The following is a 25782-nucleotide window of genomic DNA, read 5'->3' on the forward strand; positions in this document are numbered from 1 at the left end:
AGCAGAAAAACGATATTTTGTGCAATCATTTATTGCTATAATCATCATTATCAAAAACCTGATACCTTTTTTCTTACCCAAGTAACAAACACATGGACGTATTCTCACTCTGAAAGAGTCAAACAGTAACATTTGTATTAGCAAAATATGTATGTGTCTGATTTCTTCATTTATTTTTCTCCTCAGGTTGTGTGGTGTGGTAAAGCATGTTGTGAACCCCTCAGAATGTTCCTCTCCCGAGAGATGCATCTTAGCCTACCTCTATGATCTCTATGTGTCATGTAGCCACCTCAGAAGTAAATTTGGAGACCTCTTCAGGTGGGTAGAAGAAAATCAACAGGAATAGGATCATGCCTGTATTTGGTAGTAACCCACCCAACATTGTCATCCTTTTTAATAATGAAAATTAATCATGATCACATCTGCCAGAGTTCATACTGAATTATCTTTCATTGTTCCTTTAATCTCCTATTACTAAATATTTATGCACATTTAGCTATGATTGCAATTCTGAGATACACTTGAGGAACTTTCTGCCTTTTGCACTTGGGTAGTACCTCACTTGGAATGTGGTTTCCCTGCTGTTTGCATCCTTACTTTCTCACCACCTTTGCTTCTCTGCTTCCTTGACCATCCTATTTCAGAGGGTGTCCCTGAGTGGGTGTCGTTCTCTGCATGTTAGCGCTTGCTCTACCCCCACAAGTAGTCAGGAGCTGGAAAGCGCATATTTATTGAATGTTATTTTGAGGAAATTTTGATTATTAATTGTAGGCGGTGGTAGGAAGGGGTACGCTAATAGCTGCAAAGTACATTTGTCATCTAGAAAGAAGTAAGGAAAGAACTATCAGTTACGGGTATTTGTAAATTCTATGAGCTTTGTCTTCTATGAGGTTTGTGTCGCGTGTGACTGCTAGTCCTTGCTTTGTTACCACCACCGTCCCTCCATCCCTTGGTTGGACTATTGCAGAGTCCTACCTGGTTTCTCTGCTTGTAGCCTGACTTCCGTAGCATATTGTCGGCATATCTACTCAAGTCATCGTTTTAAAACAAGAATACCTTGACGTTTTCTAGTGGCTTCTTCTCTACACAGAATAAAATTCAGAGTCCTAACCTAGCCTTCAGGATCCACTGAATCCAGTCTCCACTTCTCTCTCTTCCCCTTTGTTTACTCCACTCTGACCACATCTACCTCCTTCCTGGTCTTCACATGCTGTAAGCACACTCCCATCTTGGGGCTTTTGTACTGGCTGCTACCCCGCTGGTGATCTTTGCCCTCTCTCACTTACATGTCCATGCACACAGTGCATTCACGGGCATGTACCTCTACCTCCCTGCCCACCTGTTTTAAATAGCATCCTCTTCCCCCTACTCTCTGTCATTCCCTGAACCTTAATACTTACTACCCCTGGGTGAATTACATGTGGATTTATGGTCTAGCTTCCTCCTAGAATGTAAACTTTGTGAAAGGAGGAACTTTGCTTTGCTTTACTTTACTGCCATATCCTGTACCTTGAAGAGCATTTGGCTTCTAGCAAAAACCTGCTAAATGAAAGATAAATCCAAAAGAAAAAGCCAGGATATCTTTAATGGTATCGAAAGGGGAAAAAAATGGGAGGGTAGGTCATCATGAAATGCCTAGATTTCCAAATAATCTTCTGTAAAACATTTGAGTGGGTCTTAGGAAACCTCTTTTTGCAAAATGATGCAATAAGCATAGTACCCTACATCCTTACTTTACAAACAGCTTCATTTTCAGTTTATGGTTTTCACAGCGCTTTCTCATACATGATTTGGTTCTTGCAATACCCGAAGAGTGAACTTCCCAAGAAAGTCCCGGTAGCCTGTTTGACCCCTAGTGCTCCCGTAGGGTAGTGCAAATTGTAACCTAAGTGAATGTGAGTAAGGTACCCTGGGTGTATGGGGGTTTAGGAGACCAACAGGGAGCTGAGGGTCAGCACAGTGTCGCATCACAGGGAGTGGCTCTGACTTAACGTTTCCTCAGTTAAAGATCCAGTAAACCAGTGTGGCTCTCAGGAAGCCCTGAGGTCAGGCATTATTTGTGGATTGGGACTAAGAAGAATGGCCAAATAAAAGCTAGCTGCTCAGGAGAATCCTATCAGTGTGCTAATTAAACAGTTTGAATAATTAGATCTCAAGGAGCATCTGTAACGTTGTGCAAGAGGATTACGTGGGGAAATAGAGCAGGGGTCACATCTTGCACTGTGTACCCAGGGCTGCACACAGTTCTTTCCATCAAGATCTTTTTTAAGCCTCCCCTGCAGTCGCAGGAAGTAGAAATGACTGTTCCCATCAACAAGTGACTATTTCTCATCGTAAGAATGATGATTAATGAATAATGGAGCTTAGATTCATATATAAGTCCTCCTGGCCTCAAAGTGTGTGTTGCTTTTATTACTCTGCCAGGTTTTTCAGGTACAGGCAATCTCAGAAGGAAAATGTCTGAGTTGTTGCCTTTGTTTCATATATGTCTGCAACAGAGAGGGGTAAGAATTTGAGAGTGACCTAGAAAGCAGCTAATGTTTTAATAAAGCTCAGAAGCGCATCTGGAAAGAGTGTAATAAATGGAACAGGAAGCCTAGAAATGAAGCGTAAGGAGACTTCACCATAAGCCACAGAATTCAGAAAAATTATGCATCGTAGGCTGGAGGTGTCAGAGTCAACTGGAGAGAAGTCTCCAGACTGAAAGAAAAGTGAGGGCACTTTTGTGAAATTGGGAAAGTCAAGTAGACTTCTGGTTTCTGAGAGACATAGATTGGTAGAAATAGGGAGGAAAACCGACAGTGCTTTACTATTTGCTGAAGTCTGATTCATTAAAATGACACTCAGGGTGTGGGGAGGTGGAGAGAACCAACAAAGAGCAAAGTTTGTTTTTGTTTCATTTTTAATGAGAAAGTGAAATGAATTAAGAACTATTGCTGAAGGAGAATGAGTGAAAAGTCAAGTAGAAAATGGGGCAAGAGTTAGGGCAGAAAAAAGGGGGAGATGTTTAAAAGCCCTGGGGACTGACACGCTCATCATTTTGAATGAGTCATACTGCAGATTGCGAGCTGGCCTCCTTCGGGGACCGTCGACACCGTTTCATAGAAGTTGTCTGCTGAGAAAGAGAGCAGAGAGGGCCAGAACTGCTGTGGGGTGGTGGGTGGCTTTGGTCCTGTCTGCCAGACCTGAATTGCCCCGGAACATTAAGTTGGCCTGAAAACCTCCTAAGGGGGGGGGGGGACTCTTCTCTCGGGATGCATTACAGTTGCTGCCATTGAGTCTGCCCTTAAATGAAATTGCTTTCCAATTATTCTAGTTTTGTTTTGTTTTAACTCTTCTCCTTGTAACCTCAGTAGTGCCTGTTCAAAAGTTAAGCAAACCATATATAATAATGTGATGCCTGCAAATTCTAACTTGAGATGGGATCCGGACTTCATGATGGATTTCATTGAGAATCCTTCAGCTCGTAGCATCAATTACTCAATGCTGGGCAAGATCCTCAGTGACAACGCGGCCAATCGCTACAGCTTCGTCTGTAACACGCTCATGAATGTATGTATGGGCCACCAGGATGCGGGAAGGTGAGCCGGCTTACCTGGAATTCACATCGAACAACCCACTCCCACTCGTTGCCTTGTCGTTGGCGATTGCCTGGGCTGACATTTGGATGTTGTCTGCTTTTTGTCCTCCCCCCCCCCCTAATTTATTCCAGAATTTCTTTCTGCTCTATATTGTGACTTCCTTTGCCTGACAGGCCATCCTGGCTGGATTGCTCTGGCATGAGATGCTTTTGTGCTTTTGATGTAAACTCTAGGTTACCGATCTATTCCTAAAAACGTATATAATACGTAATGTTTTTATTCAAGCACAAATAAAAAAGACTTAGATTGGGGGCATCTGGGTGGCTCAGTTGATTTGGCCTCTGACTTGATTTTGGCTCAGGTCATGGTTTCAGGTGCTGAGATCGAGCCCTGTGTTGGGTCGGGGCTCAGCATGGATCCTGCTTCTCTCCCTCCCTCTCTGCCTGCCCCTCCCCCTGCTCATGTTCAATCAATCAATAAAATTAAAAATGGAGGGTTTTGTTTTCTTTCTTTCTTTTTTTTTTTTTTTTAAGAACACTCTCTTTTGGCCTACCTAAATTACATTGTGTCTGTAATTTTTTTTTTTGATGCCTCTAAAAATGTAAATTTGTAAGTCAGGTTTGTTCTCAGAACAAAAATATGGTAATTGGCATCTGTACTGATTTTGCTCAACAAACTAAATATTAGAAAACCTTTGAAGCCAGTTACTTTTATCTTTGGTTCCAGGTTTCTACTTGGTTATTTAACAAGTGGGTATTTATTAAATCTTTGAATCTTAGAAATGAATGGCTTGTTTGATGGTAGTAAGGTATGTGTTCATTAAGTTCTATTTCTCTCTTGTTACTTTTTACTATTTTCTTTTTCTTCTTCCTAGGATCAACGACATTGCCAATTTCTCCTCAGAGCTGACAGCTTGCTGCACTGTTCTTAGTTCGGAATGGCTGGGAGTTCTGAAGGCTCTTTGTTGTTCTTCAAATCATGTGTGGGGGTTTAATGATGTGCTTTGCACTGTGGATGTAAGTTTTCTTTTTCATGTAAAAACTCATCTGTGCAATTAAATAGTTAGTAATTCTTTTTAATTGACTTAACCCTTACCTGAGATAGAAGATATTTTTCTTTTTCTGCCCAAAAGCAATAAACGAGATTGCAGTTGCCAAGGATTAAATAAAAGAAAAAAAAATTGAAATATATACAATAGCTTAATCTACAGCAGAGATGCCAAGCGTTTCCCTGTTTCTTAGCTGAGATTTCTTACATACAGTCTCTTCAGGGTTGTCCTTTCACACTGTTTACCAAGCGCCTCGGGCTCCTCATGGTAAAAGACATAATTTGCCTAAGGCAGTCTACGTTTTGCAGAGAACCAGTTTGGTTTTTAAAGATCAAGGTGCATTCTATGAATACAGGTTTTACTGTGTTGCCTCAGAATGTCCTGGCCCACATTCATTGGCATGTTCAGTCTTTTTAGTGATCGTGTCTGGAACTTGATAAAGAGATACCCAGGATACATCACTGATTTTCCTTTACGTATATCCATGATGTGTCTATTTCTTAAAACTCTGTCACGATTGTCTGTTTTTTCCTATCGCTTCTTGGGGTGATTGTGTTTTGTGTTAATGTGTCTTCTGTGTAGAAGATGTTTATGCATTTTAAAAACCACCTTCCAGTTAGAGGTTTACTTTCTAGTTCTGGTATCTCAGGATAGAGAATTCTACTGCATTCTCTTAGGTACCCAAAGTTTTATATATATATAAAAACTGATACCAGTGACCTGGTTTCCCAGTCAGGTGAGATCCCAGTTTTTATCTTTAACATCATTCCTTAATGTCTCGGTTGTTTTCTGTTCTACTTTCCCTTTGCTTCGCTCCTTCATCTGCAAAATCGGGATTCATAGTAGTGTGAGCCTCATGGTGGCGTGCTGTTAAATGAGGTGGTTTTTGTAAATCACTAACCACAGTTATTGGCATATAGTACAACTTAATATGTAGGCTGCTGTTATGAGTATTTTTTTTATTACTGTTCTCTTCCAGAGTCTTGTGAGGTCTGTATTGGTAGAGTTTTCGTTGGGAATGAATTAATTTTCCTTCTCTTCTTTTTTTTCACATTTTTTCCCTTTCTCTTTCTCTCAAGGTTAGAGGTCAGTTGGAAATTTTTCGAGTTGTTAAAACTAATTCAATTACGCTATAGAATCATTAATAATTATCCTTGAAAAGAACTCTAAAACCTTAATGAGGCTTATTATTTATTTAGAGGAGCTACCATGTTTTTCCTTTGCTCCCTAATGATCTTACCCTTCAATGACAAATGATGCCATATTCTGCTAAGAAGTTTTATTTGCACTACGTCTTTTAGGAATTTCTTGATTTTTGTTTTTGTTTTGTTCGATTATACATACTCTAGAGAAAACTCAGTATCTCCTGTTAGGTTAGGAATTAGGTAATCCTCATTCTTTGTCTTACAAAGTAGAAATAGTCCTTACAGGATCATGAACCTGATGTATTCTCATTTCACTCTATTGGTTCATTTTGGGATTTTAGATCTTACTGGTATTGCCTACATTCACTTAGATATTAATCTTGGATGTTACTTGAAAGGGTGTTAGGTATTAAAACGTGTCAATGTTTTTCTTGAAGGTGAGTGACCTTTCATTCCATGATTCATTAGCTACTTTCATTGCTATTCTGATAGCACGACAGTGTTTCTCCCTGGAGGACGTCGTGCAGCACGTCGCGCTTCCTTCTCTCCTAGCAGCAGGTACGGCACATCCAGAATGGCCCTTGTGATTTGATGGTTGTCTGGGGGTGGTTTCTAGCTAGTACAACAATAAACATACTGTTTCAGGGTCCATGCATCAGCCAGTGGTGTGACGTTGAGGTAAAGGTCTGAGAATGGTCAGTGTAGTTCTATACAAAGTCAAATGGATCCCTATGGAAAAGGTGGTTTTTACGGAAGCACTCTGGTTTCTCGAAAAAGCAGAAAAAGCATAGTGTAGTTCCTTAACTTCTTAAAGTAAGGAGCATTTACATTTAAATTAGTCCAGATAAGTTAGCTTAATGGGAAACCTGAAGACCTATCCTTGAATAAATTAGAAAACTTGCTCTTAAAATCTTTCCTAGCTTGTGGAGATGCAGATGCTGAGCCTGGGGCGAGAATGACATGCCGACTCCTGCTTCATCTCTTCCGAGCTCCCCAGGCCTGCTTATTACCTCAAGCAACCGGTGAGCTGACAGCTGAAAAACCTCTGATTACGTTTTCATTTGGAGGTAGAGATTCTAAAATGACCAAGTAGGCTGTCCATTTTGTCATTTCCTTCCTGATTTGGGTTGAGCTTGCTTTTGCAGGTGAGGAAGGAATGCAGTAATGCCCCTGAGAGGGCCGTCAGCACCTTTGATTTATGCAATATCAGGATGTATTGAGAAACTCAAATCAGGAGTTAATAAACAATAAAAATACTTTTGCTCTTAGGCCGAGCCATGCTGGTGGGCAGCTTGATCCTCTCATCTACTATGTATGTTGGTTATGAACCACATCATAGCAGCTTAGGGCAGGGATGATTCATTTATTCTTTTACTAAGGTAAAAGGAAGACGGTAAGAGGTCTAGGAGTGTTAGTGGAGTGTGTTTCCAAAGGTCATTTCCATACAGGGGTATGTGTGTGTGTGTGTGTGTGTGTGTGTGTGTGAGAACCAACGTACGTAGATGAAAGTCCTTATTGTTTTGATCCGTCTCTCTAGGGAGCAAAGACATTGTTTTAATAATTAAAAAAGAGAATTTTAAGAAAGGAATACTGACAGCGTTTCTTAGTGAATCCTTGAAGCATCGATTAAAGCTAGCTGATGGCAGTTAAGGACACACAGTCTAAGAGTGAAAGACTCTGCTGATTGTAAATGGTTAGGAAAGATTGTTAGGGACGGTCATGAGACCATTCAAAGTTTGCTGTTGTTCTCCTCCTAGGCAAACCTTTCCCTGGAATAAGATCATCTTGTGATAGACACCTCTTAGCCGCTGCTCACAACAGCATTGAAGTGGGAGCCGTGTTTGCTGTTTTAAAAGCGATTATGATGCTTGGTAAGACTATCCTGGCACTAAACGTGGTTAATCACCAGAAACAGAGGAAAAATAATTTATATTCAGGATCAACTCTAATTCATATTATTAGCAACATGGTTTGGTTTGATTTGGTTTGGTTCTCCTGGCAAAATTAGTTGGCTTTCTCCAAGTACAAGATCAGCTGGACTTGAATTGTCTGCTCCTTACCTACAGTTCTCAGGGAATTTAAATATAATAGTTTTTATTTTTGGATGACATTTTAACTACAGGATATTTTGTTTGATATAATAGAGATCTCAGACCCACAGGTTGGTTTTATCTTTATTTGTTGGCATAAGTCACATTTTATGAAGGACACAAATGCCACGGTGATCTAACCAAAGGTTGAACTGTTTTATTATATATCAGGAGTAGAACACCAGAAAACCTGGATTTTAATCTTAATGTCTCTGCTCCTATTGTGACCCTGAACAACTATATAAACTTCTACTTTAGCTTTTTCATAAATCAGGTAATAATTGCAATAATGTCAGTATTATTGGCAAATCAACGTTAGATGTCAGGATTTTAAAAAGTTTAATCCATAATTTCCGAGATGTCCATCATACTCTTGATGGCATATCCGTTCCTGGGGTAGCAGTACTGCATTTTCTGTTCATTTATAGTATAATACTTTAAGACATTTTTATTCTATAAATTGTTCAGGATTTGAATGAGTAGTAAGTCTTAAGTCCACACTGCCTAATTCCAACTGTGGCAACCCTCTTTTGGCCTTGACTTAACAAAAGTCTTATGTTCTGAAGGAGCTCTCTTTGATTAGAACAGAAAGTAGATAGGCATCATTTTAGAGGAGTCCTAAAGAGCATTATAATTTGTACTCCTGTTTGAATGTTATTTGGTGATGATGAAGCATAACAGGATTTCCATTTAAAAATTATTTTTAAAAGTTCACGTTAAAAAGAAAAGTTCACCTTAAGAGAATATATATATATATACATATACATATTTACGTATGGTTTGTAATTTTTTCAGTAGTTTAAAGGTTGGAGAAAACATAATTATATATGCATTATATATATCTCAGATGCCCTTGGAAATGCCTAAAATATTCTTGCAGTAATAGAGAAAGGGCCACGTGGAGGGCCGTGCCTCATTTCTGAGTTTAGGAGCTTACAGTATTAAACAAACAACATTAAATGCTCTTTTCAGTAAGTAAAATTTCTCTCCTCTGATCATGTTTGAAAAGAAAATGGCTGGTCAGTCTACTTAAATAAATGTAGGGACCATGAAGTTAGGGACTTGCTTTTTATTTTATTTTATTTTTTCAAACTGTGGTATCTCTAATGCCCATCAGAGAAACTAGACAGGTTTTGAAATAGTAGCTTTTCAACAAGCTAATGTTTGGAGTGCGACTGCAGAGGGGATAGACACTGAATGGCAGAAAGCACGATGAGGGCCGTCGAGGCCCTTGCCCCTTCATTTGGAGGACTGGTCCAGTTTTAACTAAAATTTGCCAACCTCTTTAAGGAGTCACAGAATTGTATTTTAATATCCATGTGTAATAACCTTTCATCTTTGATTGGCTTTCCTTGACTTTTTTTTTTTTTTTTTTTTTTTTTAATTCATCTCAGTTCTTGTTAGATTGAGAATGTTAGGTCTGAGAAGTCACGATCAGGTCATTGGATGTCAGTAGAGCCTTGGACTAGGTAGTCACAGAACACTTCTCTATTCTGTTACTTGCACAGTTATAGAAGTTTCTGGCACAGTCTCCTATACCTTCTCTGTCATCCTAACATCTATACTAAATGAGAATCTGAATGAGGATTTCCTAGGCAGAGGGGTTTGTTTCTCTGATTTTGTTTTTACAGAAGTTTTAATTTCTCTACTTCACCCTGTCCTTACCAGTGTTCTCTCAACTCATGTCCACCAGGATCTATTTTGAATTTGGGAGATAAAACTGTTATATAGGAGTCGGTTTTTAATTTATGCAGTAGTTTAACATAAGGTGTAGATATAGTTGAATGAGTAGTACTATGTATCCCCAAAATTGGGGAAAGCGTGCTAAATTTTGGGACGTATCTTTCAGCTCCCAGCGAGCTCTGTTGAATTAAATAAACTCGTGGGTGAAAAATTGGTACTTTTTCTATTGTACATTTTAATGAGGAACGTTTGATAATATATAATAAGATATTGATACTTGAAAAGTATTTTCCCCCCCTCCTCTTACGATTTTATAAATAAGTATTCACTAAGCCATTATGATTTTTTAAATTTTTCAGCAGAGTCAAAACTTTTTCTTGGTTGACCTGTGGGTTTTATAAGGCTTTTTGCACTGAGCTGGGCTTGATTTTACTCCTAGTGGGCAGTGAGTGGGCCTTATCTAAAGTCATTTGTTGGTTCCGGGAAATTTTCTCGTTCAAGATTTACAATCCTTGGGTAAACAGGCAAAAGTTGAGAGGCTCTGTTGTCATTTGGCAGTCGTTATTACCAAATTATATTCTCTCCCTTTTAAAATATGACAGTGATTTTGTCTTTCACAGCTAGAGGAGATTTCTTATTTCCAGCTGTTCAGATGTTCCACTCCATTTTGTCCCCAAACACTTGGTTATGAGGGAAGCCCTCTCCTTAGTTTCATGTGACTCAGTATAGGAGAGGTTGATGTGCTGAGGTTCTCTAATTTGGATGTTTACAGAGAGGAAAGTGAGAGGCTTGGGTTATTCAACGAGTGCCCTATGTTTAGGGCTTCCTTAGTATGCATTGCCCTTTTCCATTCCCAGGGATATAATCTCTCTTGTCAAGAAGTTGATAGTAAGGTGGGCTAAGGCAAAACTTTTCTCTTGACCTATGGATAGAAAATAAGTCATTGTAAGAGAAGAAATGGAAAAGGGACACCTAGAAGGGTGAGTAACCCATTTTTTCCTTGTCTATAAGTCAAATGAATTTGAATATTGAATACATGTGTGCTTGAAATATTGGTGGAATCAGTGTTCTCTAATTATGAAGAATGATTCCTAATGGCCTTTCTAAGTTGAGTGAACACGTACTTGATTCTGTAAACAAAATAAGGGATACGTCTTGAATATGCTTTTTTGCCATGTCCAGTGAAACTTCTCTGGGTTCTTGCATTTGTTCTCTAGATCCCCCCCCCCCTCTCTCTCTCTTTTTTCTCTCTCTCTCACTGAACAACGGGCTGTGCCATAATGATGCCGTTCACATATTTTAAATCCCCGAAGGCTTGCTTCATTTACTTCTCAAGGATTTGGCAATATTTTGAACTTCTGTGATTTTGCTTTTGTGGTTCTATTATTTAGGAGATGCCAAAATTGGCAATAACAATGTCAGCTCTTTAAAGAATGATGACTTCACCATGAGGGGTTTACGACGTGATGGGAATGCGGATGATATCTGGACTGCCTCACAAAATTCAAAATCGTGTGGGAAAAGCATTTCCATAGAAACTGCCAATTTAAGAGAATATGCTAGATATGTACTGAGGACGATCTGTCAACAGGTATTTTTCAGATTTAATTTGCCTTTAACTTTGAATATATAATTGTTCTTGGGAGAGAAATGCTCAGTGTTATTGGAAACTTGCATATGGGGGGATCCTTTCTGCTAACTTTATTTGGAAATCAAATTTGTTGAAAAGTTGCAATAATATTGAAGAACTCTAGGATATATGCTCTTTATGCAGATTCACCAGTTTTTTACATTTTGTCACATTGCTTTATGATTCTATTTGTGTGTGAATGTGGATGCATATACTTTTTAATTTTTTGCTGAAGCTTTTGAGAGTAGATGGCATGCATTATTAATCTTTACTTTTTAATTCTTTAGTGTTTACTTATTAAATAATCAAATGCAGTATGGTTATGTTAAAAAAATCAAGAAATTGGGGAACCCTGGGTGGCTCAGTGGTTTAGCACCTGCCTTTGGCCCAGGGCGTGATCCTGGAGTCCCAGGATTGAGTCCCATGTCAGGCTCCCTGCATGGAGCCTGCTTCTCCCTCTGCCTGTGTCTCTGCCTGCCTCTCTCATTCTCTCTCTCTCTCTCTCTATCTCTATCTCTCATCAATAAATAAAAACCTTTAAGAAATATCAAGACATTTACTGTGGTACAGTAATTTTTTCTCACCTACAGGCCATATTCAGTTTTGTCAGTTGTCCCAATAATGTTGAATTTGTCTGAAATTTCCCTTAGATTAGCTTCAGATTACACATTCTTGGCCAAGATGCTACAGAACTAATACTGTGTTCTTATAGGGCAGTCATGCCTAAAGACACATGGTGTCCATTTGTACCTCACTGGCACCGATCATTTTGATCAAGGTGCCTCCATTGTATGGTTTCAAGATTGCACTGAAATAGTTACCATTTTTATTCCTTGCAATCAGTAAATAGTCTTCGGGGAGACATTTTGAGATAATGCAGATATCCTGCTCCTCATCAAACTCCACCACCCATATGGCATTCATTTTGATTCTTGTCTAAATTAATCTTTATATGAGGGTTCCAAAATGGGGATTGTTTTTGCCCCCAACTCCTTTAGAGTTAATGATTTGCATTCTATTCTAAGAAAAGCCTACCCTTATTTTTTCCCCCTTATTCTTAGTTATTTGTTTTCCATATGGATTATAATATACTGTCCTTAGTTATTTTCATGTTCAAATTATCTCAGACTTGTCCAGTGGGAACCTTGTCACCTGGCTTTTAAGTTGTTTTGACATGTGCGCCCCCCCCCCGCCCCGCCCATAGTTTTGTAGTTTCTTTCTTCCTAACCTACCTGTACTTTCCCTATTCCAAATCTGGAATTACTCATTCCTCCAAGGAATTCTGGTTCTAGTTAGTAGAGGATGGTACTTCGACACCAAGATGTGGGCATTATGGTGCTCAGTACCGTAGAGTTAGGAAAAAAATATATCTATATACATATAAGTGTGTGTGTGTGTGTATTCATGAGTTCATACTGATATGTCCACTTCTAATAACTCTACTTAGTTCTTCTTTGCATTCTCCCCTTCCTTATTAATAATGTCTTCCACAGCAAGAACTCTGGCTCCCAGTAACATCAACCATTTACTCATTTACTTAATTCTGCACTATACCTGAAATAGTTTTCAGAATTGCTACATTTATACCATTAGGAAAAAATGACAAAGAGTTGAAGATTTGCTTATAGTTCTTTTTTTCCCTAAAGGTTTACAGTATTGTGTTAAAAAGGTTTTTGAGCTTTCTCCTATAAAATGGATGTTATTCATTTGAAATAGAATTGGTTTCATTTGTTTCTGTTTGCATTCAGTTTAGATCCCCCTTTTCCTCCTCCTCACCTCAGCTCTGCTTTAGACTAGCATGTTTCTACAAGTCAACTGCACATAAAGGTGTACTCAGAGATGTGTCCTCTGTCCCTTGTCTTTTCCATCCTGTGTTTTATCTGCCTTTGGTGATCAGTTTTATTACTTTTGGATTTATCTTCCTTTTTTCCTTTTAGTTTCTCTTTTCTTATAAAAGAAAGAAAACATGCCATACCATACAGGCTGTTTTCCATTTTGATGGAGACATTATGTTAACAGGGTCATGTTTTTATTAGAGCATATTGTAATCATAGTAAAAGTTCACTAAATAGTCATATAGATAATGAGAGGCAGTGTGCATTGGTTTCCAACCAGTATCATCAAGGGTCAAACAATTTTAATGCCTGAAAAATATTACTGATGTATGAGTCCCACCGTCAGATATGTATTTCATGGGGCCTGGGCATTTGATTTTTAGCAAGCTCCCCAGATGACTTTAGTAGATACTCAGCATTGGGCTACTGCTGTTTAAGAAACGGGCCTCTTCTGAAACAGTTCTGGGTTCAAACTGGGCTCTGTTGATGATTTCTTCCTTCTACAGTACACATGTTTGCCTTTGAAACAATGATAAAGAAAGGGTGATGGGGTTTAAATTGGTAGAAATTTTGGTATACTCCTTGACCCAGCAATTAATTGTACTTTTATGAAATTATCCTAAGAAATTTATTGTATAGAAAGTAGATGTGCACACATTTATAATAAGAGCATTTATAATAATATAAAAAATGAAGACAGTTTTCTAAATATTTTACTCTGTTCTTTCTATTCAGTGGAATATTATATGTGTGACATGAAAACAAAGACCTCTTATAACAAAGAATCATTACCATTATACAACAATATTTTCTTTACTATCTTTAGCTTTCTTTTCTTTCCCTTTTTGGCATACTGGCTTTCCAAACGTTTTTAAACCACTTTGTATTTTTAGCAAACCAAAATACCAGAAATTTTGTTTTTCAGACTTTTCCCACCTACTTTTCTCATGTAATTGTTTTTTAATTGGAAGATTTTTGTCTGCTTTATATTCCATTGTACACCATGATTTAGTGCACAACACGGGTCACCTATAGAAAGTCTCTGCCTGTCAATCTAACTGCCGATTTTTTTCTTTAGGAATGGGTAGGAGAGCATTGCTTAAAAGAACCGGAAAGATTATGCACAGACAAAGAGCTTATATTGGACCCTGTGCTTTCAAATATGCAAGCACAGAAATTACTGCAGCTTATCTGTTATCCTCATGGTATAAAAGAATGTACGGAGGGCGACAACCTGCAAAGACAGCATATTAAGCGTATTCTTCAGGTGAGTGATTAGAGTCTGAAGATTCTGTTCCTGTCATGGAACACTTTTTTTTTTTTTTTTTTACCCCCTCTGTGCTAATTAAGTCTTGACTTCAATTCTGACTTTTATTCTCCTAATTTTCTTTTCTGTGTAATTGCTGCATTCATTGATAGGTAAATATAGATACTGCAAATGCTACACTAACGTAGTATAAATGTAGATGTTTTAAGTCTATTATATTTAGATGAGACTTAAGCTTTCTGGAGGGATAGTCTTAAATGTATTATTCAAAAAGTACTGAAGTTATTTTGGAATGGGATTGATTAGATACATAGGTTTTGAGAGAAGAAATCCTTGTATTATTTCCAGTGCCTGGCTGAGTAAGTGCATTATTTTATTTTATTTATATATTTAAAAAATATTTATTATTTTGAGAGAGAGCGAGAATGACCGAGTGAGCAATTGAGAGAGAAAACAGAAGCAGAGGAAGGGGTAATGGGAGAGGGAGAAGCAAGCTCCCCACTGAGTAGAGAGCCCAACATAGGACTCAATCCCAGGACCCCTAGGATCATGACCTGAGCTGAAGGCAGACACTTAACCAACTGAGCCACACAGGCACGATAGATGTGCATCATTTTAATGTGTTTTTGTTTTTACTTTTTTTACATCTACAATAAATGTATGTGATAGACCTGGAAGCCTTTTTGATCTCTACAAATTCCTTTAATCTGCACGATTATTCTCTTCTTTCTTGAGAGAGGGAATACTGCAAGGATTTAATATATTTATTAAAGACCCATTAAGTATCCTTAATGTGAATTCTTTCCATTTCCCCAGAACCTTGAGCAGTGGACACTAAGGCAGTCCTGGCTAGAACTCCAGTTAATGATCAAACAGTGCTTGAAGGACCCTGTGAGTATATATTGGAAGCATGTGTTATGTATGCAAAATTTTGTGAACTGCATGATCACGTTGATGTTTGAAGATGAAGTAAAACGTATGCATGCTAGTTTTCTTATGTGTAACTCCAGGGCTCTGGTTCAGTGGCTGAAATGAACAACTTACTGGACAATATTGCCAAGGCAACAATAGAGGTATTCCAGCAATCTGCTGACTTGAACAATAATTCTTCTAATTCTGGAATGGGCCTCTTCAACCCAAATGGCATTGGAAGTACTGATACAAGTAGCACGAGGCAGAATGGAATAAAGACATTTCTAAGGTATTTTTTTTCCTGCAGTTTGATTGTGTTGTCATTACTTTTTCACATGTAATGGCATATTTTTATTTGCACGATGCAGTTAATTTTTCATAAAGCTGCAGCGATGTGGAATTACTTGTGTCAGCTACCATTATTTAACAATATATTAAAGGGCATGATGACGAATAATATCTCAGTGTTTACCACATCCACCCTCCTCGGAACCACATATGACACACAGAAGGGATTAATTTCTTTATTGTCTCTTTATGGCTACTCTGTTCCATAGAATTCAGTATATAGGAGACACTTTTCCTGCCATCTTTGTTAATTGGCAGTGTTGCACAAGTAATAATCATGTTAGGCAGAGTGATTTATATTTTGTCATTTGGGTATAAAGTATAACTAGTGAATTTTGAAACCTTAAAAATTTGTTATTAATATGCTTATTAAGCATAGTCGGGAAATTTCATATCTTAACTGTGACAGTAAAGTGTGTTGCTTGTACAAAAGGAGTGTTGCCAATCAGAGAGCTAGAATCATCAAAAAACACTTGCATAGTCTTAAAAAGTTTAGTTATGTTATTCCCTCATAACCCCACATTTTATTTCTTTCCATAGCAAGAGTGGAAAAGTATGTTCAACTCTTTGGTATTTGGGAAGAGGAAAGATAGTAGAGAGATAAAGGGGAAATTTTAGGGTACCTGGTGCTCCTTATGCATGAAAATTTTGCCCTGGAGTTTCTGTAATAACTGTGAGAGTAGAGAAAAAGGACACCGCCTTGGGTCTGACACCTATTTCTGATTTTAGTTCCTCTGAACGCAGGGGTGTGTGGCTGGTGGCCCCCCTCATTGCCAGGCTGCCGACCTCTGTGCAAGGAAGAGTACTGAAAGCTGCCGGAGAGGAGCTGGAAAAGGGGCAGCACTTGGGCTCCTCTTCCAAAAAGGAAAGAGACAGACAAAAACAGAAAAGGTACGGCTGCAAGGTGTGTCTCTGTGTGAGGGGCTAAGGAATGATGGAGAACAAGGGGCATCTTGCAGATATACATGGTCACGGTACCCAGACTACACTGAAACTATGGTTTTAAGTGGAAATGACAAGATTCTGTTTAGGTGGAGCTCTGTTCCTAAAATGCTCCAGGTTCTAATACTTAGTACGCCAGTTTTCAGTTTTGCCTGTGTACCCGAATCACCGCTGAGCCATTTAAATACTGACTTCTTAGCCCCGCTGCCGAACTGTTGAATCAGATCTGGAGATCCATTTAGTTCCTGTATTCTACATTTAATTACTTTTCATTGTTTTAATTATTTATGTTTAAATTACATAGAATCATTTATAATTCTTTTTGAGCCCTAAGATAGTAATATTTGAAACATTTAGGCTATTCTAGACTGAATACTAAAATGTATAAGCCACTGAGTTTAATCTTTTCTTCCTTTATTTGAGGCCCTAGAAAAGATTTCAAATAATTAAACTTGCAAACTGACTCTGTTACTGAGAAAGAATAAAGCTGCGTTCTAATGTGGAAAAATGAATTTGGCACCTCAGGAGTGAAAGGGAATAATGATTTCTTCCATTAAAAAACAAACAAACAAACCCAAATCTGAACATGTATTCTTCTTACCCCTAATTAATAATATTTTAGTAGCTACCATTTATTGAGTGCTTATAAAATACCAGTGTGTGAAACTCATCGTATACATACATGAACTTTTCAGTTCTCACAGGAATCCTATGTGGTGGGTACACTCTCCTTCTACCCTTCTCCAGATGAAGAAAGGGAGGCAATTGAAAAGCTAATTTCTCAAGGACACACAGCTAGGAAGTTGTAAAACAAGTTTTTAAACCCAGGTGGTCAAGGGCACCTGGGTGGCTCAGTGGTTGAGCGTCTGCCTTAGGCTCAGGTGGTGATCCCAGGGTCCTGGAATCCAGTCCTGCATCAGGTTCCCTGTTTCTCCCTCTGCCTCTGTCTCTGCCTCTGTCTCTCTCTCTCTCTCTGTGTGTGTCTCGCATGAATAAATAAATAAAATATTAAAAAAAAAAAAAAAAACACCCAGGCTCCTAAGACTGTGCTCTTTAACTGAACTGCATTTTGGTAAAGAGCTAGTTTTGCATGTATTCTGTTTGTTAAGACCTGTTGTTTGGCGTCACCGTTGTGTCAGTCAACCCACCAGATGACTTAATTTTAATTCTGAAAGTTAATTTGCTAATGGATGGTTGTGTGCACATTGCCTCCCTTCCCACGGGCGGCGGGGGGGCGGGGGGCACAGATGGTATTGCAGAGCTTAAAGATGACTCCTCTCAAATCAGTCTCTCTCAGCTCTGCTGGTAGAGGCTGAAGCACATTAAAATATTTGGGTCTCAATTTCCTTTAAGATTTTTTTTTTTGCCGGGTCACCTGGGTGGGTCAGCAGTTGAGCGTCTGCCTTTGGCCCAGGGCATGATCCTGGAGACCCAGGATGGAGTCCTACATCGAGCTTCTTGCGTGGAGCCTGCTTCTGCCTCTGCCTGTGTCTCTGCCTCTCTCTGTGTGTCTCTCATGAATAAATAAATAAAATCTAAAAAAATAATAATAATTTTTTTCCAGCTTAGCACTTCATTTGTCAGTATGATCTGTTCTCTGATAATTGAAGAAATATTCATACAATGACAATTTAAAATAGATTTTTTTTTTTTTAATTCAAATGCCTTAAAAACATCTTAAGACGAGACTATGGGATATGGTTGATCACTCACAAGCTCACTGCTTTTGGATCCTCAGATCCAAAGGTGCTGATCTTAGTTCTCTCAGTGCCCACCCCTGTACTCCCCCAGCATGCTCCTACAGTATGAATCTATGCCAGTTTGGGACTGTCTTCAAGAGCAAGAGAGCATATTAAATTATTCAGAAGCATCACAGTGGTTTTTAATCTTAATAGTAGAGTTATGATTTAACTTTTCAAATAGGCTTTGGCTATTTACTACTCTTTTCCCTTTTCTAGAAGTAAAATAAATAAGACCCAGTAACCCAAGGGCAAGAGATCTATGTTGCACAGGAAGTAATCCATCCTCTCTAACTAGATCTGCTGTTACTACTTCCTTCGTAGTATGTCTCTTTTGAGTCAACAACCTTTCCTCTCGCTGGTCCTTACCTGCCTTAAGGGACAAGATGAACAACGGGAAGGCCTCCTAACATCTCTTCAGAATCAAGTTAATCAGGTAAAGTATACTAGAATATTAAGCCAGGCAAGTATTTTTCTAATGGCATTAATTTGTTTTCCTTTCAAATACTGTGCTTAAGAAGACAACATATTTTGCTTAGATGTCAGGAGACACAGTCCATGTACTGTGGCAGTCAGGGACCTCTACCTGGCAGTCATTCTAGTCCCCACAAGATGCATAATTTTGTAATAGTAATTATGCATTGGATAAATATCTCTGTCCCATAAATGTATAACATTTTGTACATTGCATACAAGTTTGACAAATCTGCTCCTCTCCTGACCCTGGCTCTTGGGAGAGATCCCGGAGCCATGCGTGCTGTAGGCATGGCAGTAAGACCAGAGGCACTTCTCTCCAGGTTCTCCAGCTCGGCCGCCACCAATCCGGAGGGTCTTGGCTTGAGCTTTCTTGACTCAGAAACTCAGTTTTATTTTCCTGCCAGAGCCAGACCATCGCCAGTCAAGTGTAAAGTATTTATTTCAAAATCAGAAGGCATATCAATTAGTTTACAAAGAATTTGAATTTAGGCTTTCCACCAACCACAGTTCTCCTGGTCACTCTTTTGGGGCATTTGCATTTAGTGTATTTCAAAGAAGCCAGATGCTGACACTAGAAATTGGTAAGTGTGGAATTGAGTAAAGAAAAGGTAGCTTGGTCATATGGGATGTTTTATCCTGCTTCTGAGCTAAATGCAGCCCTCCTGGGCCCTCTGTTTCTATGACATCGTGTCTTTCTCACAAATGATGCCAGATGAATGTGAACAACGATATTGGACTCTTTTGGTCTTCTCGCATCTCCCGCCTTTTGAATATGAGAGATCTGTTCTTTGCACAGCAGCCAAAATGATCCTTCTAAAATGTCGATTACGTATACCTCTGGCCCTCAAGATACTACCATGTTTCTTACTATACCTAGAATAAAAATTCAGTCTGGGCTGATCGAGGCCTGCGTGACTCGGCCTCGGCTCCCATTTCTGCCTCATTTCCTACCAGTCATGCCTTGCTCACTCCACTCTTCACACTGACCCCATGCTATTCTTTTTCTTTTTCTTTTTCTTTTTCTTTTTCTTTTTCTTTTTCTTTTTCTTTTTCTTTTTCTTTTTCTTTTTCTTTTTCTTTTTCTTTTCTTTTTCTTTTTTTTCTTTTTCCTTTTCCTTTTCCTTTTCCCTTTTCCCTTTTCCCTTTTCTTATTTTAGCAAGTGAGCATGATTGAAGAGAGGGGCAGAGGGATGCAGAGAGGGGGGGAGAGAAGTGGGCACCTCACTGAGCATGGAGCTGAAGGCGGGGCTTGGTCCCTGGTCCCTGAGATCACAAAACAGGAGGCAGATGCCTGACCAACTGAGCCACCCAGGCACCCTGTCATCCTTTGAATTTGCCAAGCTGATTCTCATTGCAGCCCCTTTGCCTCCTTTCTTCTCTTTAGGTGGAAGGCTTTCCTTTCAGATATTAACAGGGTCGCTCCCTCACTTCATCCTGTCTGTGCTCAGGCGTCACCTCCTCATGGAGGCCCTCCCTACTCCCTCTCCAAAAATGGGACCACGGTCATTTTGCATCCCCCCCTTGCCCTGTTACATCTGACCTGTTGTTATTTGTCCTGTTACTGGAATGAAAGCTCTGATGCAGCTTTGTGTTCACTGTCTGGCACCCTCTAGTCAGACTTGGGAGAAGACTCTAACTTGATGAGATTTGAGAAATACTCTCCTCTCACCATGCAGCATACTTAAGGTTCATCTTTTTGGCAGAGTTACTTCCACATATGACTCATTTTACCTCTTAAGATGATTTGTCAGTAGTTTACCATATTCTCAGAGCATGGCAGTCAGGGGAGGACTTTGCTCTTAGCATCTAATTCTAGGGTGTTGCCGACTTGTGGTTTGCTTTTCTTAAGCAAACCTTCCCCTATTTAACATTATTCTGAATCAGTGAAAGCACTCATTTTGTAAAACAATACACCACTCGACTGATGTCAATCAAAGTTGTCATATTTTTCAAAATAGCACACACTATCTTGATCAAAGAAGACAAGGAGTATGAGATAACAAGCCCCCCCTTCGCTAAAAGATCAAAATAATACGTTTGCTTGGGTTCATAGACAATCCTTAGAAGTATAACACAGGTCTGAGGTAAAATGTAATTTTGTCTATTCAGTATTTCTAAGACTGATGAAATAACATTTTAAAAGTAATCTTTTTGTTGGTTAATTGTTAATTTCACCTTTTTTTTTTTAAGTAGCAGGATTGTAAGTCAACTCTAGTTTCCCTCCACCTAGAAAGGCAATGAACAGGAAACAGCCAGATTTCTGTCTGTGTGGAAGACAGGGGGAAAGCTAAAATTGCATTTTGTTTTTTAATTTGTTAAACTAAGAAGTTTTGACTGTTAGAAAGTCAACATAACTTTAAGTACAAGAAAAATTCCACTTTAATAGGGAAAATAAGTTTTGGGTTCTTCCATTTGTTTGCTTATTTAGATTTTAAGTAATTGGCGAGAAGAACGATACCAGGATGACATAAAAGCACGACAGATGATGCACGAAGCATTGCAACTTCGCCTAAATTTGGTAAGGGGTATTTCTGGTATTTTCCCTCCATTACACTTACCTAAATATGGACATAACTCCAGCCATCCACCTCTTCTATGCTCATAGTCTTCATTAGAAGGTGAGCCCTTCCACTGTGTGCCCTAACAACTTCCCTCTCACGTGTCCGTCCTCTTTACTGCTGACCTTCCTTCTGGCCTGACTTCTAGAGGGCATGAGTATTTAGGGCATTGGTTTGCTCTCTGCACCTTCTGCCCCAGGGACTCTCTCCTTCTTTTCCATTTGTGCTAAGAGTAGGTCTAAGACGGCTACTGCTTTGAGATGAAGTAGCTTTCATTACACTCATTTAAAGACTCATATAAAATGTGCCATAAGTTGAAATTTTGTCAAGCTTTCCATCAGATTGAACATAAAAACAAATTTGACAGGGAGGCTGTACTCACATTTAAAATTTCTCACGTATTGCACATTTCTTCGAATTTTTGTTTTTCCTTGCTGCATAAGCCTCGATGATGGCTACTCTGGAGGAGGGCTTGCCTGATGCTTGGCAGTTGTTTTAACTTAATTCCCACACATAAATGAGTAGATCTGGGGGACAGGTCTCCTGATCCTCAATACTTCGGTGTTACTGGATATTTCCAAGTGTTATTACGACAACAGGCTTAGATTCGATAGTAATTGAACAACACAGAGTTGTAGATAATCAGCTTACCTGGTTTTGACCTATTCAGGTTTGACTAAAGTTACATCATTATGCAGGGTATTAGGAAACATTAGGAACAAAAGAAAGTTAATTCTCCTATTATTTGATTCATATTGATGTTGTGCCCGCACTCAGGTTCCCTTTCTCCTTCCCCGACCCCCTAGACCCCCACCATTTTTTGAATGACCAAATTCCTGTGCTGAAGGAACCCAAAACAGTGACAGAGAGGTAGCTAGGTAAGAGAGAAGATGTAATAACCCATAAACTAGTGGTGTGTGTGTGTGTGTGTGTGTGTGTGTGTGTGTGTGTTAAATAATAAAAATTGGCTACATGATTTGATGGGGATGGTATTTTCTTTGTAATCAAGTTTTATTGTATTATTTTTGTGCTAGGTGGGTGGAATGTTTGACACTGTGCAGAGGAGCACCCAATGGACAACAGACTGGGCCCTCCTCCTCCTTCAGATCATTACTTCTGGAACTGTTGACATGCATACTAACAAGTACGTCCTGGTTTCACATTTAGTATGCTGCACACCCGTGTGGTAGGAGCTATGATATACTGACTACAAGTTGTGTCACACATTAGCCTCTTAGTTACCATCAAAAGTTCTATGCCTTATATAAAAATGCTGTTTAGTAAAAAGCATCTTGATCTTGCTTTAAGGTGAAAATAATCATTTTTCTCTCCCCTTAGTGAATTATTCACAACAGTTCTTGACATGCTGGGTGTTTTAATCAATGGAACATTAGCCTCAGACTTATCAAATGCATCCCCAGGGGGATCTGAAGAAAATAAACGTGCATACATGAATTTAGTAAAAAAACTGAAAGTAAGTTTGTGACCTGCTTATATATTATGATCTCAGATAGTTTATTCATTACTCATTTACTGCATTTTATCTTAATTTACTTCATTAAATTAGATGTTATTCATTGCATTCAGCTAATGTTATGTGGTTATTTTGCTACTTGCTTTACCTCAGCTTACTAGTACTCAAAAGTTTATGTGCATATAGCATGAATATGTTTCACAGAAGAATTCACAAAATGTTCAACTTTTTAAAGGAACTTTAGAAATCTATTATCAAATATATAACAAAAATGCCAACATTGGATTTAGGGTAAATCCATGCTTGGATTGGCACCTATAATTGAAAAATAACCATTTGCGTTTGATATTTCTAAATCCAGTTCATTTGACTAACCAATAACATAAGCTTTGAAATAAACTGTCAATAAAATGGTGCAGAAGAAAAAAAAAATCAATATATCTGACAACCTTACCAATAAAATAACCAATGATTACCTTGAAGTCTGACCCTGGATTCGAGAACGTGTTCTGTGCTGCGGCTTCTGCCTTCTGCTGGTAAATCCTACCCTGGATTTTTGTCATTTCAGCACTGCGATACTTGTTGTGTAACAAGGGTCCCATTTATATGTGTTCTATTTTCTACTTAAATAGAAGAAATGAAACATACTCACTACTCTAATTGAAAGCTGCATCATAGACCATTCTCAAGGTTAAAGAACATTCTGACTATAAAAAAGGAAATGTTTCATAGAGAAACTTCCTTCTTGCTAACTTTTGCCTTCGTTGTGATTTCTGTCCTACTTCTCTATGTTTTTTTTTTATTTGTTTGTTTTTTTAGAAAGAACTAGGAGACAAGAGATCAGAAAGTATTGACAAAGTTCGACAGTTGCTACCTTTGCCAAAACAGACATGTGATGTCATCACTTGTGAACCTATGGGTTCCTTGATTGACACAAAGGGAAACAAAATTGCTGGATTCGACTCTATAGATAAAAAACAGGCAAGAGTAAATGTTTGTTTTTCGTATATATTTTCTTATCTTTCTATAGTGTATATGAAACATCTCAATTTTATAGTTTTCTTGGGTTTTTTTAAAGCATATTCTTGTCATTTGAATGCCTTGGTCATTGGCATTATCACATAGATACTCATTTAAAACTTTATGTGAACGCCTGGCTAGCACAGTCGGTAGAGCATGAGACTCTTAAAACTTTACGTGAATTTAAGTGAATTTCTGAAGCCCACTGCAGGAAAACCAAGTAAAAATGTATTAAGGGGCACCAGGGTGGCTCAGTCAGTGAAGTGTCTGCCCTCTGCTCAGGTCATGATCCGGGGGTCCTGGGATGGAGCCCAGCTTCTGGCTCCCTGCTCAGCAGGAAGTACACTTCTCCCTCTCCCCCTGCTTCTCCCACCCCGTGCCGTTCACAAGTGTGTGCATGCTCTCTCTTTCTCTCTCAAATAAATAAATAACATTCTTGAAAATATGTGCTCTATTAATAAAAGAAGGCAAAGACTGGGTCATTTTACTTAAGAGTTGTAAATGATACATATAGATAAGAAAAATTTGATTGATAAAGTCTTCGTGTAGTAAGCTGTTTTGATTAATAAATATGTTTAGGGTGATGGTCCTTAATTTTCTTATCAATTAAGCAATATCTTAACACTTGTTTTATATATAGGATATTAAACAAGGTTCCCTTAAATGTGAGAAGAGTAGTTATTCTTTCAGTGAATGCCGAGCAACCAGAGATGAACGACAGAGCTCCTCTCCCTTAAGCAGAAGTAGATAAACAATTACAGTATGGTGAGATTTGTGTCATAGTACAAAGTGTTAGGGACCCTGAGAAGGAGACATCACACACACTCAGATAAGGAATAAGTAGTCAGAATACAGTCCCCGGGGAAATTGACACTTGAATGATTTTGAGGGATTAAGAGTTAGTTGGGAAGAAGGGAAGAGTGTGATACAGGCCAATGGAAGAGTTTATGCAAAGGTATGAAAGAATGTGGCTCTTAGGAGAAATGCAATACTGCGCTAGTTCAGAGTAACCTGAGTACTTTTACCAGTATGGTTGTCGAGACAGAAAAAGCTAGCATTGTGGGCAGGCTGAGTTTGGTGTGTCATTTGGTTTTTTAGAGACACCTAGAAATCATTTGGATAATATGCACTTTGTACCCAGGAACGAGGTCTAAGCTCAAGAAAGATATTAGGAAACAATTTATACATGGTAAATGAGCCTTGATTTACCATGATCCATCCCTGGGGGAAGAGTTGTGTAGGTAAGAACAGGAGTGTTGTTGTTATCTTATGGAATGCCTATTTTTGGGGTCATTCTGACAAAAAAAATATTTTCTAGTTGGTATGCCAGGGAAAGTACCGAGAGACATCACCAAGTAATCTTAAAAATAAGAAACCTTTATTTTCAGAACAGAGTAATATTTCCTCATCTAAACTCAGTAGAGATACTCTTGAAGTAAAGGACTTTATTTATACTTACTTGTTGGCACAAGTTACTTCTGTAGTAATCTTCTTTATTAAGTGCATGAAAGATTCCTGTACTGAATCAAGTCCAAACATGTTTGGATTGAAGTTAATTTGAGTCCAGTTTAGAACTGACTATAACTTGACTGTGAAGTTTTATCTTAAAAACAAAACAAAACAAAATCAAAAACAAAACAGATTCCAAGGGGTTATAATTGATTATAATTTAATACAGTTAGATCAACATTGCAGTACTTTTTAGAAAATGCTTTCTCCAAAAATGCTTTCTTTTTTTGGAGAAAACAAGAAGCTCACAATGAAAAATAACATTTTACAGTAAAATATACTGGGCCATCTGGTGTAGCAACTTGAACAGAGTCATCCTGTGGTCTAAGGAACCATGGAACTGAACGTAAAGGTCTGAATTGGAGCTGCAGCTCTCCAGTCATCCAGCTGCGTAACCCCCGATCCATACGTTTACCTGTGTGCTGTGTGCTAGGGCGCTCTAAGCCTCAACACCGGCCAGAGTGTTCTCAGCGTCCATGTCCTAAGCAAGCTTGGCCTCTGAGTCAGGAAGAGATCTGAACGTG

General features: G+C 38.6%; 1 protein-coding gene across 6 annotated transcripts in view; it reads left to right on the plus strand.

Annotated features, from left to right (window-relative positions):
• MED12L (mediator complex subunit 12L) overlaps positions 1 to 25782 on the plus strand; it is a 319956-nt gene that overhangs the window by 252326 nt on the left and 41848 nt on the right. For 5 of the 6 annotated variants that reach the window (XM_038571215.1, XM_038571217.1, XM_038571219.1 and 2 more), the window contains 16 exons: positions 187 to 318; positions 3354 to 3581; positions 4456 to 4597; positions 6212 to 6332; positions 6695 to 6796; positions 7532 to 7645; positions 10939 to 11138; positions 14091 to 14279; positions 15096 to 15170; positions 15290 to 15480; positions 16269 to 16430; positions 18545 to 18656; positions 21126 to 21215; positions 22290 to 22399; positions 22594 to 22729; positions 23549 to 23710. In XM_038571215.1, coding sequence (XP_038427143.1) covers positions 187 to 318; positions 3354 to 3581; positions 4456 to 4597; positions 6212 to 6332; positions 6695 to 6796; positions 7532 to 7645; positions 10939 to 11138; positions 14091 to 14279; positions 15096 to 15170; positions 15290 to 15480; positions 16269 to 16430; positions 18545 to 18656; positions 21126 to 21215; positions 22290 to 22399; positions 22594 to 22729; positions 23549 to 23710 — 2266 coding nt within the window. The remainder of the gene's footprint in view (positions 1 to 186; positions 319 to 3353; positions 3582 to 4455; positions 4598 to 6211; positions 6333 to 6694; positions 6797 to 7531; positions 7646 to 10938; positions 11139 to 14090; positions 14280 to 15095; positions 15171 to 15289; positions 15481 to 16268; positions 16431 to 18544; positions 18657 to 21125; positions 21216 to 22289; positions 22400 to 22593; positions 22730 to 23548; positions 23711 to 25782) is intronic. The other variant, XM_038571216.1, reaches the window with a different exon arrangement.

Source organism: Canis lupus, chromosome 23 (assembly GCF_011100685.1).
Source record: "Canis lupus familiaris isolate Mischka breed German Shepherd chromosome 23, alternate assembly UU_Cfam_GSD_1.0, whole genome shotgun sequence".
In the NCBI taxonomy this organism is placed as follows: Eukaryota; Metazoa; Chordata; class Mammalia; order Carnivora; family Canidae; genus Canis; species Canis lupus.